At 56.3% G+C, this 17,077-nt stretch overlaps 1 protein-coding gene across 4 annotated transcripts; it reads left to right on the forward strand.

Annotated features, from left to right (window-relative positions):
- The first annotated feature begins 1,798 nt into the window (after positions 1 to 1,798).
- BAK1 (BCL2 antagonist/killer 1) lies at positions 1,799 to 15,560 on the forward strand. Of its 4 annotated transcripts, XR_012584364.1 has the most exons (7): positions 1,799 to 2,318; positions 6,330 to 6,449; positions 12,720 to 12,855; positions 12,976 to 13,119; positions 14,047 to 14,105; positions 14,909 to 15,089; positions 15,285 to 15,560. XR_012584364.1 is itself a non-coding variant. In XM_074564322.1 (6 exons), exons 1-6 carry the CDS (start codon positions 1,847 to 1,849, stop codon positions 15,387 to 15,389), a joined length of 1,161 nt encoding a protein of 386 aa, XP_074420423.1. In that variant the 5' UTR covers positions 1,799 to 1,846; the 3' UTR covers positions 15,390 to 15,560. The 4 variants fall into 4 exon arrangements, 3 of the variants coding, with proteins under 3 accessions (XP_074420423.1, XP_074420425.1, XP_074420426.1); XM_074564322.1 differs by lacking the exon at positions 14,047 to 14,105 and having other exon boundaries at positions 12,973 to 13,119; XM_074564324.1 differs by lacking the exon at positions 14,047 to 14,105.
- The last annotated feature ends 1,517 nt before the right edge of the window (positions 15,561 to 17,077 follow it).

The following is a 17,077-nucleotide window of genomic DNA, read 5'->3' on the forward strand; positions in this document are numbered from 1 at the left end:
TCACTGCAGCCATCCTTTGCTTCACCCTCCACAAACATCCTGGTTTGAGGTAGAACAGAACCAAACCACGACAACAACTTGCTTTTCACTGGTGTTGATGCAGCTACCACCCTCAGAAAGGTCTGCCAAGGCCACGTCCCCAGCAGCCCCTGCCTCCAAGGGGAGAGGGCATCTCTGGAGCCAGAGCAGGGCCCTTTGCACCCGGCGGCCCATTTTCCCCAGAAAAGCTCAGCCAAGTAAGTCAAGGATTCAAAAAAATCTTTCTGTTCGGCTCTGGGGTAGGGAGCATCCCACAGGGCAACGTCGTTCCAGGGCATGAACAGTGCTCCTACCACTGGACAGACAGGTAATTTGATAATTAGCAGTCAGGCATTTATGCTGGCCCCAAACCTCTGCTTATCTGGCATTTTTCGGCACCAACAGTGAAGTCCCTGGCAGCCTCCCAAGGAGCAAGGAGAGGAAAAGCAGCCAGGGCAGCTTGCTGAGCTGAGAGCCACCTCCAGCGAAGAAGCTCTCTATCTTCTCTCCAGGGTGAATCACACCCTTTCCTCCAGCCACTGTGATTTTTTTCTAATCTCCGTGGATTTCAACTTTCCTAAATCACTTGGTGTGAACCACCTCTGCCACCAGTGACTCTTTTTTGCTGGTGGATCAACGCCGAAGTTCCCTACTAGAAACTCCTGATATGCTCTAAGAATGACTTTCACAGGGCTCCTGGCCCTACCTGCTGGGGACCCCGACAGAGGGCAAACCGATCATGCCATGGTGCTACAGCCTTAACAAAAAGGTCAGAAAATGGAGATGAGTGGCGTTCCTCAGGGGTTGGTATCGGGACTGCCTCTAACATCTTTGTCGGAGACATGGACAGTGGCATTGAGTGCACCCTCTGCAAGTTTGCTGGCGACACCAAGCCGTGTGGCATGGTCGACATACTGGAGGGAAGGGATGCCATCCAGAGGGACCTGGACAGGCTGGAGAGGTGGGCTCATGCGAAGCTCATGAAGTTCAACAAGGCCAAGAGCAAGGTCCTGCACGTGGGTCAGGGCAATCCCAAGCACACATCCAGGCTGGGGGATGAAGGGATGGAGAGCAGCCCTGAGGAGAAGGATTTGGGGGTGCTGGTGGAGGAGAAGCTCTACATGAGCTGGTAAGGTGCGCTGGCAGCCCAGAAATTCCCCACAGCCTGGGCTGCATCCCCAGCAGCGTGGGCAGCAGGGCGAGGGGAGGGGATTCTGCCCCTCTGCTCCATTCTGGGGAGACCCCCCTGCAGTGCTGCCTCCAGCGCTGGGGCACCAACAGCAGAAGGACACGGAGCTGTTGGAGTGGGGCCAGAGGAGGCCCCGGAGATGCTGGGAGGGCTGGAGCCCCTCTGCTGTGGGGACAGGCTGAGAGAGCTGGGGGGGTTCAGCCTGGAGAAGAGAAGGCTCCGGGGAGACCTTCCAGCCCCTTCCAGTCCCTAAAGGGGCTCCAGGAAAGCTGGGGAGGGACTCTGGAGCAGGGAGGGGAGCCATGGGATGAGGGGGGACAGATTTACACTGGAAGAGGGGAGATTTAGATTGGATATTAGGAAGAAATTGTTTGCTGTGAGGGCGGTGAGCCCCTGGCCCAGGTTGCCCAGAGAAGCTGTGGCTGCCCCATCCCTGGAGGGGTTCAAGGCCAGGTTGGACGGGGCTTGGAGCAACCTGGGCTGGTGGGAGGTGTCCCTGCCCAGGGCAGGGGGTGGCACTGGGTCGGCCTTAAGGTCCCTTCCAACCTAAACCATTCTGTGATTCTATGAAATCGCTGGAGAATCCGGGGAGAAGCCAAAGAAAGACTCCTGGGGAATCGTGGTGAGCAGGGTGCCGGGATGGGATGGGACGTTCCGTCCCTGCAGCGCTGGGCTTGGCAGAGCAGCCCCAATCCTGCTCCCAGCAAAACCGCAGCCAGGCGATGCCCCAGCCTCACCCCCACCCCCGGCGCCCCCCGAGGAGCCCCGCTGCCCCCCGCCACGGCTACCCCCGGCCCCGCCGCGATGCTCGGCGCTGCGCAGAACCGCAGCCGCTTTCCCACGCTCCGGACGGGGAAGGTGCCTCTAGAGGGAGCTGAGCCCTTCCCGGCCCCGCATCTATGGTCTGGGGTTGGGTTTCTTTTTTTTTTTTTTTTTTTTTTTCTCTCTCTCTCTCTCTTCTTCTTTTCCCTCCTCCTCCCCGGCCCTGCTCGCTTCCTTCCCCCGCGCCGCGCTCCGGGGAGGAGGCAGGAAGGGAGGCGGCGGGGATGGAGCAGCTCCCCGCCGGGATGCGTTAGCTCCCCGGGACACCCCTGCTCCCCGCCGGGACGCGGTAAGTAGCAGGGGGACCCCCCCATCCCTCCCCCCTAGCCTCCCCCGAGCCGGGTTATCGCTATTCACCGGGCCCGGCCGGGCGGTGCCGCGGCTGCCGGGAGAGGGATGGACCGGGAGCCCCGGGGTGCCGGTGGGCTCCGGGGGACCCCGGGAAGGCGGGAGGGGTGGGCAGAGCCGCAGGGCCTCATCCTGCACCGCCCGGTGAACAAGGTTAAAGTACGCAAGGGTACCTCAGCCAGCAGCACTCCGGTGTGTGCGGTAGCTGGGACCGGGCTGAAAGGTCTCTCTCCGAGCTGCTCGGTGCCCCAAAGAGGGGATATTGCCTCTTTTAATAATATTTCCTCCAAGTGGGATTTTTTTTCCCCTCCCACTTGCAAGGTGGCGGCGGTGACAGCCGCACCCGGCACCCCCCGTGCCCAGTTCAGGGTGGCCAGAGTTGTGTGAGCTGTCGGTGGGAAGCGTTGTGCCACGCTGAGGACCGGGGTGACATCCATGTCACCCCGCTCTGGGCTGTGACCTCAGCCGTGGGCACGGCACGTGTGGCTTTGCAGGCTCGCCTGCACGGCTTCCCGCCCAGCAGCTGGGAACCGCCGGGACGCGGAGCACAGGGCTGTGGGGGGGACCCTGGCCGCAATGCCTGTGGCTACTGCAGCTTGTGGGCCCGCTGGACCCTGGTACCGTGCTGGGTGGGTAGATGCCAAACTGGGCAAACTCACCTGTTTGCTCTTCCCGGGCAGGCTGGGAGGAGCGGGGCTGATCCTGCGCTGTCGGTGCAGGGATGGCAGCAGGGCACAGGGATCCTGCGGGATCTCTGTCCTGCAGGGAGTTAGCTGCCCTGTACGATGGAATGGCTCCCATGTGCAGGCCCAGGGCCAGACCTGCGAAATGCTCATCCCAGAGGATGCTCCGCTCATTTCCTGGAACAGGATCTTCGTAACATGTCGGAGGGTGACTTCAGAGCCCCATAACCAGGCTTGTTCATAGGGATTATGGCTGCTCCTGCAGATCCTCTCCCCTCCTGCAGCTTGCAGTTCTGCCTCCCTCTCTGGGCCGGTCCCACCGTCTTCCCTGCACCCAGCCGCTTTCCTGGGGAGAAAAGCTGGGAGAAGTGGTGAGCAGGTCATGAGGGCTCACAAGAAATGTATCAGAGATGTTTGAAGGAAAGGAGATGAGGGTGAACTGAGAAACAGGTGAGGCAAAGGTCTTTCTCCTTTTATTAGGGAAGGCTGGCAAGTTCCAGGAGGGCTGATTGTTTGCATGGCATGTGCTCATTAATAAAGATAAGACTCCTGTGCCACCTTGGAGGTGTTGCTAAATCCACATCCTATAGGTGCCGTCTGCTTCTTTTAACCCTTTGTGGGTCAAAAGAGCAAAAAATCAGGGTGTGGCTGAATCTTATAGCAGCTGCTGAGAGCAAGGGGCTGCTCCCAGCAACCAGCTTCCCCCAAACCCTCCCTTGAGCCCTATCCCAAGTTCTGGAGAGCCTTCATTTTCTGCTGCCTTGGGCTGTCTTTAAGTATATGGGTGTCATGTCTTCCTTCACACTGCGCTCTTCTCATAAAAAGGGGGAATGGGGCAAATCAAAGGGGCACTGGGCTGGGAAGCAGGAGGAATGAGGGCAGCAGTGCTTTTGATCCTGGAGAGGATGGTCTGAGGCGCTTTGGCCGGCAGCAGAGCCTGGCAGTAAGACATCTTGGGCGTTCACTTGGTTTGCAGAAGTGGGAGCTGAGGGTCCTCCCCGGGGAGCAGGTTGCAGACCGGCAGCGTGCTGACGGGGACGTGGCTGCTGGTCCCAGATGTGCGTGTGCGCAAAAGGGCTGCAGTGTCCCGTGTTGCAAGAGAAGAAAGCGCTGCAAGAAACTATATCGAGAAGGAAACTGAAAATGAAAGTTCCTCTTAAATGACGGCCGCAGTCGCAGCCTGCCGCTTCCTAAGGGTTTGCCAGACAGTAAATGTGAAGAATCACGAGTCAGCTTCTTCTCGGACTCCTGCAGTCACCAGCCATTCTTCATCCTGAGCAGTCGGGTCTGCATCAGAAATCCCCTGTTACTCCTGGCTGAGGTCTGGGTCGGAGGCTGTGGGGTGATGTGAAACACAGCCGTTTGCACGTTTGGTCTATAGAGACCAAACTGTAAAAGTTCCAGAGGCAGCTGAACTCTTTGGCTGGATGAGTCCCCATCTTCCCCAGCGCTTGGTGCATCCTTGGGTTGTAGCACTGCAGAGTACAGTAGGAATTCGCTTACCCACGAACTCCAGAGAGCTGCTGTGAGTCTTGCTTCCCTTTGAAAGGCACCGAGGCCTTCCTACACAGGGTAGGCTGGAGCTGGAGCCTTGCTCAGCGCCCGAGGAAGAACTGGGGATGGCAGCGGAGGAAGCACAGGAGGGTTTCTCCTGCAGAGGAGGGGATGGGGGCACGAGCATCTGCTCCAAACACTCCCTGAGCTGCCTCCATCATGTCCCAGAGCAGAGAAGAGCAAGGAGAGGAGCAGCTCTGGAGCCCAGATCTCTGCTGATCTGGGCAAGTGGGAGCCAGTTCTCCTCCCTGCTTTACCCTCGGTCCCAGCTGCTGATCCTCATCGTGTTTTCAGCTTTTCCTTGGATGGGGATGTTTGAGGTTGGGGAGGAAAAGGGAAATCCTGTCCTCAGAGGCGCGTAGGAAAAAACAGCATCTCCATCTGTGTGTCACTGCGGCTCGGGCTCACTGAATGCAGCTATGCAAATACACCATGGCTTTCTAAGCCGGGCTGATAAGCTTTGCATTTCCAGCCCCCCATCCCCACCTTGACTGCAGGCTGTACTTTACATTACCAGTTATGGTCTCAATTTATTTTTTCTGCTGAATAGCCTTCAGTGTAAAGATATAAGCTTCGACCATGTGTGTTGCGCTTCTAATCCTGGCATAAGTGGTTATTTATCCATAACCAACGCTTTGCTTTTATTTTTGCTCGGGATACAATTTAAATTTCTGGCTGTGAGTGTGTCTTGATGAATTTTAACCTGGTGCAAATCAGAAACCCCACCAGTTTAGCCCTGCAGAAGCCTGGCCCGGGAACAAGTACTGGCATGCCAGCGGGAGGCCAGGAGCCGCAGAGATCTCTCTCTAACCCCGACGGTGGCTGCGTGGCCCCGCTTCCTTCTCTGCAAAAACCAGGGCTGAGGTCACTGCGACGAGCAGAGGGGTAAAGGAGCTGAGGACCGTGACGAGCCCTAAGGTTTAGGATCCCTGTGAAGTTCAGGGGCAGTAGGAGCCGCGCGTTTGGTTCTCAATTTTCTTACTCTGAGAGGAGCTCAGAATAAAGAACAGGGGAAACTATATACAGGGAAACAGAGTGCTCATCTCTTGTAGAAGTTGTGGAAAATAAGTAGGAGGTGCTTGCAAGGAGAAGTGGGCGCCGTGGCTGCAGGTCCGCGCGGGAGCCACGGCAGCTTGGCGCGGTCGCGGGTCGGTTTCCTCTTGCCACGCTCTGAACCCTCGTGGCCACAGCATTTTGGAGCCCCACGGCTCAGTTCCCAGCCACCTTCTCCAGGTGCAGCCGGGGAGTTGTCTGAGCCCTTTGTGCTGAGATTTTGTTTTGCTTTCATCCCAGCGTGAAGCCACTACAGATGCTGCCGTTGTCTGGGCTGGGTAAGAACCCAGCCCCTGGCACTTGCCGAGCGGGTCAGGGGACAGCTGGCTGGTTTCCAGTACAGGTGGTGAAGTCGGGTAGGGAGCTGGGTGACTTTCTCCTCTGGCATATGACTGTCTGCAAACACGTCACCGAGAAGAGTCAGGAAGAGAGGAGAAATCTAGCTAAGGGACTTGGTGTGGCCAGGAATGGGGGAAAGGGAGGAGCCAGGTCGCTGGCAGAGATAAAAGCAGGCGGCATCGCTCCTCTGAGCGCTTGGCTCGGCCAAAGGGGCTTCCTAAGGCTGTCCTGGGAGGCGAGAGAGGGAGCAAGGGGTGGCGAGGCTCCAGTGTCCCTGCTGGCTGCTCATAACCCGGGTCACTTACTGCCTCTCGTCATTCCAGGTAAAGCTGATACTCCTGAGCATCTCTCTGCAATGGCCTCAGGGAACGACGGTGACCCACCAAGGGCCCATGGACGCCGGGGAAGCAATGGGCGCAGGCTGTCGCAAGAGCCCAACTCAGGTAAAAACCTTGCTGTGATATTCAGGGGAGGAAGCATTTTCAACCCTTTTTTTAATTTTTATTTTTCCCCTGCTGCGTTTCTGTGAGAAGATGGTGGGTTTTCCATACCTCCAGGGCCCTTTGCAAGACTGGGGTAACAAATGAGCTCCATAAAGGTATGCCGGATTGAACCGGGAGGGCGCACGCTCAATGCTTTTGGGAGATTCTTGGCATGGGGTTGGCGCGGTGGGCAGCAAAGGGGGCTCAAAAGGCATGGAAAAAATAATGTGCAGGGAGCTGCCGGACTGGGGTGTGCTGGCTGCTCTGTGCAGGCTGAGGTGGGCACAGGGCTCGGGGCAGATTCCCCTGGCTGGCTACGAGATGTACGGCTGGGGCCTGGTGTCGTTTGTTTCCCTTCCCTAAGAACAAGAGAATGAAAGATGCTCAATGTTTAAAACACAGAGAAACACCCCTTGGTGAGCAGCGCCTGGTCTCAGGCGGTTGGTTTCGGTCGCGTTGCGTCGGCTGCTGGATGAAATCAGGTCTCCGGTGGTGCCTTGACATAACAGCGGTGAAAAATTACGGCTCACGATCATTCGGAAGTGGTTCAGTCCGTTTCTCACGTGTGCCGAGCCCAGCAGACTGTGTAATTGCGTTTCACACTAATGGGTGAAACTGGGAACGGGGCCGAAAGGAACCTGGGAAAAACCTCAGCTCCTGTTTCATCCCAAAATGATAAAATGCCGCTGCACAGAAAGCTGTTAAAGGCAGGTGAGTTCTTAGCCTGTTTTGCAGGTGGACTTGTAAATAAGAGTGAGTCACTGCGACTCTGTCAATAATGGAGATTAGACGCTGTACCGAACTGTCTATGTGTGTGAGCTCAGATCCAGCTCAGAGCTGTTTTATTGGCCTGATAATGTTATTTAGGCTCTGGCATCGCCTGGGCTCCTCTCCGCCTCCGAGTACCATTTGTGCTAGATCTTGCATGAATACATTGGAAGAAAAAAATACCTTGTCCTTCCCTTACCAAAGTCTACAAGGTATGAAAATAAATAAATAAGAGCAGTTGTTTACATATGCTGATTTCCTGTTGAGGCCAATGAGATGCTGATGTGAAAACCAGCGAGAGGATCAGGCCCTGAACTCTAACCACACTGTTTTACAGTCATGCTTCCTGTACGCCTGCAAACACTTACGGGCAGTACCGGCATCCCTTCGCTTCCCAAAACTCGGGGGGGGGCGGTCCATGTGGAATTTGGAGGTGGGATCTCCGCACGCCTCTTAGGGAGAAGCCTCATGGATTCCAGCGGAAGCAGAAACGTGCAGCTTCCACCAACACGAGCTGTGGGATTACGGGGCCGAAGAAGGCTTTTGTCAACAGGTATTAAGCCTGGTTTTCATTTAGGGCTCACTTGCTCTGTTCGTTTATCTTTGGACATGGTAGGGAGTGAAGAGATTTATCTGCTACTCAAGGGTTTGCTTGAGCATCGTTCTGAGTCCTTGTTCTACCAGCCCTTGCTTTGGGCACGGACAAGATGCTGCGGTGTCTGTCTAGGTCGGGTGGCCGCTTGCACTTGTGGTGTTTTTAGGGCATTGTAAATAAAGGCAGGAGCTTCATACTCTTGGCTGTACATGATGAAGAGGAGGAGCAACTTAGCTCATGCAAAGGGGAGCAAACGTTGCCGAAGGAGGAGGTGGGGGGCCCAGCACCAAGGGTGCTGAGCTGAGCTCAGAGAAGAGGGCTCATACTTCAGAAAATTAACCTTGCCCTCCCTCGGTTCTCAGCTGTAGCAGCGGGGTGGCAGCGCCTCCCTGTTCAGACATGCCACCAGGGTACACACACAGCTACGGGAACGGTTCGGGTAATTCCATGGAGGCTCAGATCTGGGGCACAAGCCGTGGACGTGGCTGTCCTCACGCTTGCAGGTACCCATGCCAAATGCAGCTCAGCTCCCCTACGCTGCAGAGGGGCCAGTCTTCGGGATGAAAATATTGTTTGTGTGGTCACACTTTCCTCCTGTGTGGACCACGTTAGCTGGAATCCCAAAGCACTTTGTTGAGAAAGGTGATGTATCGCTGTATCTGCTCATTACTGAGAGGGAGAGAGATTTGACGCCCGAGGTGTCGGGGTTGTGCATGGAGAGCCCAGCCACCCTGAATCACAGTGTCAGACTGGCCATGGTTCTCTTCCTCAGATTGCCTGGGCTGCCTCATCTCTCTGCGTGTGTTTAACACTCACGTAACATACCTAGAGAGGTGTCAGATTTGGGCCTTGGTTGTTTGTCTTAGCTCTGGACTTCACGTTGCATGTGAAGCGAGTCCTGAACGGATAGATCGTTGCTTAGGGACGGCAGTCATGCATCTGTGAGCATCTCCACGTCTTCATCGCCAAGACCGCCTGCAAAAGGAGTAGCAAAAACTGTGAGCTGCCTGTTTAGCCTGCGTTCTCATACATTCTGCGGGGCAACCAAAACCACCTAAACATACTTTTCTCTTGTCTGGTGCCCACGCACTTCCTATCTCCAGCACAGACACAGAGTATTGGCCTTCCCATTGAACAGCATCTCTCATCAATACGTGGCTTCAATTATTAAAAGAAAAAAAAAAAAGTCATCCTTCGGATGGCTGTACTGGGAAATAACTGGTATGGAATTGCCTCATGACTCCTTTGTTCTGGCCTGCAAAGGATGCCCCAAAAATCTTTTATGAAAAGCTTGATGGGGGCAAAGGGAGATGCATTGGCAGAGCTGAGATGCCCACCCACCTCGGGCACGCACAGAGCACTGGGACCAGCCTCCCTTTCCAGTTTGGTAAATTAGCAAATACAGGAGAGGTCTCAGCTTGGGCAGCAAAATACCAGCGCAAAACCTTGCTGTAGCCCCCGGCCCCTGCTGCGAGCCTGTAACTCTGGGTGCGTTGGTGGGACACCATTGAACATGAGAATTAAAGCAGGTTTCTTGAGTCCAGTCCAGAATCTGGGCCAGAGAATCTCCCTTATTGACAGAAGAATTTCTGTCTTAAAACCCAGGGCCTTTGCCCCTTAGCTCTGCAGGGAGGCTGTTGGAGGATATTGCTCCTCTTTTGGCTGGGATGGCAGTTTTCCCTTTCCCCGTTTAGGAGCTCTGCCCTTGGGTGCAAGCTGTGCAGGATGATGCCAGCACGACGCAGCGTCAGGTTGATGAGCCTTTGATGATCCTGGATTGCTGTTGGCAGGCCATAGGTCTCACAAGGGGCTGCTTTCACCAGTGGAACCTAACCCAAATCCATTATCGCAGATACTGCTCATCCCACGCTTGAATTGCAACTACCACAAGTTAAGCTTCCCCTCGAGGCAGAACTCTCCGGAGACCGTTCTTGGTTCCCCGGAGCCACCTTCTCCCTTCGGAGCCTGTTTCCAGGCTGGATATTTCCCCTCTGTGCAAACAGATGCACCTCTCAGTGTAGTTACCGCCTGTCTCTGGAGCTCGAAGGGGATGCTGCCAGGTTGCATCTGTCATTGTTACGGTCTGTAGCAGGGCTCTTTAGCTGTGACAAGGTCTGACGGATAACTCTGGGGAGACCCGCCAGCTTTTCCCCATAGCGCAGCTGCTCTGTGGGAGATGGGAACAGGGAGGAATCGAGGATCTTGCAGAGAAATGAGGGTGTTGCGTGTTTGAGAATGGCTGGGGTCCGGTCAGTGTTGTCTACGGTGTGGATCCAGGCAAGAGGCTGGTGTTGGGGTAGGTCTGGTCTAGATGCTGAGGGTGACCTGGGGACCGAGGACGACAGCATCGCTGCTCCACGAAGCAGAAGCGGAGCAGGTCCTCCCTTGCAGCGGGGGGGTTCACAGCAGCTTGTGAGTCCCCCCAACACGGCCCCGACGATCCCACATGGAGCCCAAAGATCCCAGAGGAGCTCCAAACTGCTCTCCCCCTCTCCGCTGCTGGTACTGGGAGTCCACGAGGCAAATCTTCATCCAGATCCTCTTCCTTTGAGTGGGAGAGACCCAGAGATGGTCCGGGTGGGTTAGCACCTCAGGGAGGGGAAAAAGATGCATGTCCTCCTGCTCTTGTGTTACTAAAAATAGTGCCTGGGGTAATTAAAACCAGGGAATTTTTTGGTACGCTTATTTCCTCTTTTCTCCTCATGGTGTGTTTACCCGGCCTCTCACTGAAACTGTGAGTCAGTCGGTTTCGTTTTCTGGCTCTCGGTGGCACGGTCGCTGGCTGCCCCGGCTCCTCCATGAGCTGGGATCTGTTTACCGCCAAATAAACCCGTTCCTGCAAAACAAAAAACAATCCCCTGAAAACACAGCAACCGGGGCTCGTCGTTCACCTTTATTTACCCAGCCCGAACTCAGTGTAACCCGAGTCTCTGCATGACAGGTCCTCTCCCTTCCCCGCACCCATCCGGGGCTGGGCCTGTCTCCCCGGAGCCGCACATGGGCCATGTCGATGTGACCATCTAGAAAAATGCTGTGACGAGTAGTGTGGCATGTTTTGGAGACTTGGATGCGGGGTTTTACGGAGCAGTGTTGCCGGGACAGCTGTGGCCACCAGGCCAGGTCCTCACATCTCCGCCCTGGGACGTTCTTGGAGCATCTCTGCATTGGAAATGCAATTTCCAGTGGCCGGAGAACAGCATCCACCACCATGGGGAGTGGATATACTGGGAAATGGTTTTAGCTGGGTTGGCTGCAGTGAGCTGCGTTACTGCTAGAGAGCGTTGCTGGTGCAGATGTGCTGATCTGTGGTGGGTCACCATCAGTCCTTGCAGGACGATCACCTAAAGCCATAGGTCCGCAGGGTCCTGCGCTTCTGACATCCCCAAGTAGCTCATTTACCTGGGCTTTGCGCCTCGTTTCATGTCTGTGAAGCTCCACCCTGAACGGTGATACCCTGTCAAAGGGGCAGGGGCCCTGATCTGTCCGTACCATTTCTGTCCCCTACAAATTTTGCACCTTAGAAGAGAAACTGGAAAGAACTGTGTTACTGGGACCTCGGGGGTGGCTTAGCTGGGCTGCTGGGGACTGGTGCTCTAGCCCAGATTGCTTCAAGCCAGCTGAAACCGTGCTCTAATCAGAGACATCCCGTGACAGACCGGGTACTTTCCCCAGGAGCAATGCAGCGCATGTGATAAGGTATCGGTCACCATGGGACCCGTGGGACTGAAACGCCTCGCCAGGGGCTCCCTGCTCCTGAGGGGGCAGGTCCTGGCCATGTCCAGACCCTTGCTCTTCCCCAAGGGGACAGGGGACACGCACGCAGGTCTGGAGCCGAGCAGGGACACGCTTGTCACGCTGGTTGTCCCTGACTCACTTCCTGCCTGCCCGGAGCCGGGTTGGTTTTCGCGCGCTGTCGGGGCCGGGTGACGTTACTGCCCGGGCACGTTCCCCTGCTGAACCCCGAATACCTGCCGTGCCGAGCCCTGCGTGTTTACGAGAGCAGGGGAAGGAAGTTGTGGCACCCAAAATCAGCCCCAGCTTCCCCCCACGACAGCCTCCTGCTCACCGCGCGATGGGCTTATTGCTTCCATGGGGATTTGTGAGCAGGGGATTTAGGTGTCTGCTCCCACCCGGTGGCAATGGGTGTGCTGGAGCAGGCGTTCAGTTCAGACTTACCGCCTGGCTGTTTGTCTGCTTTCAAGTGCAGGACGAGGAGTCACCAATCCGGGTTACGGTTTATGAGTTATTCAAAAGCTCTTCTCCTTTGTCTTCCTGCCAGCAGCCCGTGCAGAAGCTGCAAACCCTGCCCTGCCGTTGCCGGGCTGATGGGTGTACGTGAGACCAGCAATGTGCGATTGAATCAACAAGGAATTATACTAAAATGACCAATTTAACTTTTGTTCACCACGTCATTGCCGATGCCATGCGAGGGCACGGCCGGCAGTGACACTGAAAACCAAGGTTGTTTGCTGAGGGTTGACGGGCAGCGCCAGACGGAGCTTTGCCTCCAGTTTGGGTTTGGATCTGAGATTCCTGAACTCGTTTGTGCTGAGCGATGCCCGCAGGGAGAGGGGCTGGTACGCAGAGCGCGCTGCCAAGCGCAGGCGCTTGAACATCTGGTTTGTGTTGTGACAGTCCTGTAGCTGTCTCGTGCCAGAAAGGGATTCAGAAGGTGAGCCTGTGCCCCCGGGAACAAAGCCTGGCTTCAAAATTAACTAATTTTTGTTGGATTCTTTTTGCTTTACTGCAAAAGGACAGTGTTAATACAGCACAAATTTGGGCTGAAAACGAAGGATGGTCTCTTTCCAACTTGGGAAAGGGGGAAGACGAGCTGCTCCCTTGACTTTTCTTCCTCTTGCCTCTCACAGAAGACCAGGTGGTGGAGGAGACAGAAGAGGTGTTTCGGAGCTATGCCTTCTACCGCTACCAACAGGAGAGAGAGGAGAGAGGGGACGAAGTGCCCATGGACCCAGAGATAGTGGAGATCGAGCAGCATCTGGGCAGGTAAAACTCTGATAGCCAACTGTATGCACCTCCCTCAACCCCATCCCGAGCCAGGCTCCATTACAGACCCACCCCTCGGTCCTGCTGACCTGTCCATAACGCTGTCTTCCCTCTCAGCAGCACTGGGAGCCGGGTGGGAAGGCGCCTGGCCATCATCGGTGATGACATTAACGAGCGGTACGACGCCGAGTTTCGCTACATGCTGAAATCCTTGCAGCCCACCAAGGAGAACGCCTATGAGTACTTCACCAAAATAGCCTCCAGGTAAGGCCACCGGCTCCCTCAGCGTCGGCTGGATGCCTTCTCCTGCAGAAGACCAGGGAAGGACAGGTCAGATGGGGTGCAATGCAGTTGGTTAAACCCTTGCCCCCACCCCGGAGCAGCTGTCTCCACGGCTGTGCCCCAGCACACAGACCCTGTCCATCCAACCTTCACCCACCGTCCCTGGGTTGAGCTCCCAACAAGCTCACCGTGACGGTTCCTGTGTTTTCTGCCTGTCTGCTCTTCTTCCTGCACACTGTCTGGACAGTCTTCACCTGACGATCATCTCACGGTCCTTGCATGAGCTGACCGGGGTCAGAAAGTCTGGGGGACATGCCTGGGAAGCCAAGCGAATGTCCCAGCCCCCTTCCAGGGGTCCGACGAGCCCTGGACCAAGGCAGACCTGCCGCTGGTCCCACTGCTGCTTGCTTAGTAGCTGGGAAGTCCCCCTGAGTCAGGCTTTCAGAGGCACAAAGCAAACGCAGCTGCAGGCTGTGGGGAAGGGCAAGTACTCGCTGCCCTTGGTGTGATCCATGAGGAACAGGATGGGACTAATGCAGGATGGGGGACGCTCCACGGGCTCGCGGAGCCTGCAGGTGATGCACGGCCAACTCAAAACACAGCAACAGGGTGAAGAGCGAAGGCAAACGCGTGGACTGCCCTGAGGTACAGGCTTGGATCGAGGTGGCCATCAAGGGGTTCAGTCCTCACCCCTCTCTGTCTGTAGGAAAACCAAGACATTATGCCCAGGGTCATGCAGAAGAGCTCTGGCAGGGCCAGGAGAGAAGCTGGGATTCCCAGGCTCCCATTGATCCTCCAACCGTGCCTGGCTCCAGCACAGCCCCATCTGTCCCCACGCACCCTTCACTCGGTGTTTGTTGTCTAACTGCTTCTCTTCTGTCCTCTTCCTGCTCCCCTCTCCTTGGGAAGCCACGCTGCGCTGTTTTCACCGCTTTGCCAGCCTGAGGCGGTTAACGCGCCGCAAACAGGTAAATTAACCTCTGTCCCTCTCTTTGTGCTACCTGTTTCTCTGTTGTTCCTTCTTGGGCTCTAACTTCCCTCTCCCTCTGCCACCCGCATGGTGGCAGCTCCACGTCAAGGTTCTACGGAGAAGACGGTTCCCTCTGGCTGGGCACACAGGGACCACCAGGAACAGGGCACAAGATTAAAACGCAGGGCCTGAGTTTACTCTTTTAATTTTTTCCTTTTTTTTTTTTTCCTTTTTACTTGCTCTGCTGGAAACCAGAAAAAAACCCACCTTCAAAAGCGAGTCTAGATAAATCAGTGGCAAACCTGCAGACAGTGATGCAGTTTGTGCCCACAGCAACCAAAACCTGGACGGGGAGCAGTAGGCATCAACCAGGCACATTTCGGAGCCCCCTCAGTCCTTGGGAGTATCAGTCTAAGGCAAGATCAGATCAGGTTTTGGTCTTGGAGGCATTTGTCTATGCAGGAAAAGGCAAAATCTTGTTCCAACATGCTTTATCCTTAGCTACATTTAAAGTTCCTTACCTCCAGGCACAAGCAAGGGATGCTTTGGGACAGGTGGGTGGTAGTTCTTGCTCCTGGCAGCACACATAGAGCTTGCTACAGCCTGATGGCTTCAACCACCACCAATTCCACCTTACCTTGTTCAATAACCTCGTCCATGAAAGCACAGGACCTCCGGGCACCTAATGTGGAGGACCAGTGCAGCATCCCCAGCCCTGCTCTCCTCGGGAGCCCATGGATGCAGAGACTAGGGAAGTCTCTGCCATGCAGTGATTTGACCAGACCATCGGCTTCGTTGCAGCTTGTTCGAGAGCGGCATTAACTGGGGCCGGGTGATTGCACTGCTGGGCTTTGGCTACCGCATGGCCATCTACGTCTACCAGCATGGCATCCCGGGTTTCCTCCGCCGCATCGCTCGCTACGTCGCCGAGTTCATGCTCCGGAACCGCATCGCCCAGTGGATCGCCCAGCAGGGAGGATGGGTGAGCCAGCGGGAGCGCGGGGCCGTCCCGGGGGGATTTGGGGGTGAGGGGAGGCAGATGTGCTCCAACCAGTGGAAGGTGCAGCCTGGGGACAATGGCACTGCTGAGGCTGGTGGGGCCACCCGGCTGCAGGCAGAGCAGCAGCCCGGCCCAGGCAGATCTAACGTGCTCTGGTTATTCTCTGTTTCCCGTTAGGTTGCTGCACTCGATCTGGACAATGTTTACATGAAGTACATGCTGGTGGTGGTGGTCCTGGTCATGGTTGGGCATTTAGTGGTACGACGCTTCTTCAGGCCCTGACTGACATGGGGGCAGAGGCTGGGGGGGTCCGGCCAAGCTCTCTCTCAAATCTCTGCTGTGCATTGACGTCTCCCAAGAGAGGGGGGATTCAAGGAACCTCCGAGAGAGAGAGCAGCTTGGACCTGTGACCCTCCCGCTACAGAGGTACCACTCTGCCGTCTATGGAGACACCACCAGGGGCTATGGAGAGAAGCAGTTGGGGGTGGGAGGGGTTGGAAGGTTCAACTTTGCCTGTTTTATGCCTTGCTTAGCTGCTGAGGACAGACGCTGCTGTGACAGCCCTGGCATGCAGCAGTGAGGCAGGAGAACAGGCTCCTCTGGAGTCAAGAGTCTGGAGGAACAAATGCGTTGTTGTAATAACGTGTGTGCGTGCGTGTGTGTGTGTGTGTGTGTCTTGTCCCTCCCTGGGGCAAGTGCAGAACTCCCCATTTGCTAACGGCTCTAGCCCAGGCCGTGCCTGCGTTTGAGGGAGGGATTGCAGCCTTGGTTGCTGCGATTGTTTGTAAGTCACTGAGGGGACAAGCCAGCGTCAGAAAGCCCATGTGGGGCTTGCTTTCACCTCCCCTCTGCTCCTGAGCCTTCTCTTCCCTTTTAACAAGCATCCTTACCCTTTTTGAAAGAAACATGCTGACTATCTGTCACCTGGCCGTGGATGGTGACACCTGGCAGCGCTGGCAGGCGGCTTTTCCCTGCCGCAGCCCGAACCTGGGGACCTGCAGCTCTCCCGGGGCTGATGCCGGTGCTGGGGTGCAGCCTCACAGCCCTCCGTCAGCTCAAAGCCTGCGTGCCGGCAGACCTCGGGAGCACCAGCAGCTTTCCAAACAATAAAAAGCTGTGGGGTGAGCAGAGGTCGGCGTGGGCAGCCTGCCTGCCCTCTCCCTGGTTTTGCTGGGGCTTCCGTTGATCAGACTTGGATGCTGGCAAAGGAGCAGCCCAGGTGAGACCAGTTGGTCTCCCTTGCTCTCAGTGGCAGGCACTGGAGTTGCATCCCATCCCTGCAACAGCCCTTTGCCTCCTGGGCTCAGCTGGGCAGGATGGTGCCCTGGAGAAGCCCAGGGCTGCAGTGGTTTAGAGCTGCCGGGACAGCAGGGGACAAACTCTTCTGGGCACGGTGTCTTTGGGAAGTGACTTCACCTTGTTCCGTTCATGACTTGAGCATGATCGTGGGGGAGGGAGGGAGGGAGGGAGGGAAGCAGGCTGCGCTCTCCCATCCCAAATCTTTCTGACTTTTGCAAAACAGGGGGAGAGTCCCAGCGTGGACCGCAGGGTTTAGCTTTTTACTCCAGGTCACTCTGTAAGGCTTGAAACTGTGACTGGCCCTGTCTGAGCCAAACTCACCCTACTCCAGCATCACCCGTCTCAGGTCAGCCAGCTCAGGGAGGGAGCCAGAGGGACCTCGGAGGTTGGGAATGAGTGGTGGTCCTATGTCTGGGCTCCTCTCCTAACACAGAGAGAGCCTTTCTGGGCTGGAGCCTGGGACAATGGGAACAGCAAGAAGCTGAGCCCTCCTGCCCCCTGGGGTCCTTCCACCATGGCTGGAGCAGGGAACTCCCCTGGTATTGGGCTGGGTGACAACTGACAGTGCTCTGACTCGTCTCTGTGGGACGGGGATCGCTAAAGCGGGGCAGAGCCCAGCTCGCCCACGGCCCTGCCTGGTGTCACCCCCTGCAGCCACCACCGGCACAGCC

The sequence above is a fragment of the Larus michahellis genome, chromosome 21 (genome assembly GCF_964199755.1).
Source record: "Larus michahellis chromosome 21, bLarMic1.1, whole genome shotgun sequence".
Classification (NCBI taxonomy): domain Eukaryota; kingdom Metazoa; phylum Chordata; class Aves; order Charadriiformes; family Laridae; genus Larus; species Larus michahellis.

Excerpts from the sequence above, each read along its gene's own strand:
- BAK1 (XM_074564322.1), top strand. The coding sequence starts at position 1,847 with ATGGGATGGGACGTTCCGTCCCTGCAGCGCTGGGCTTGGCAGAGCAGC. Across the intron at positions 12,856-12,972 it reads ATCGAGCAGCATCTGGGCAG|CAGCACTGGGAGCCGGGTGG; the intron begins GTAAAACTCTGA and ends CTTCCCTCTCAG. Across the intron at positions 13,120-14,908 it reads TTCACCAAAATAGCCTCCAG|CTTGTTCGAGAGCGGCATTA; the intron begins GTAAGGCCACCG and ends GCTTCGTTGCAG.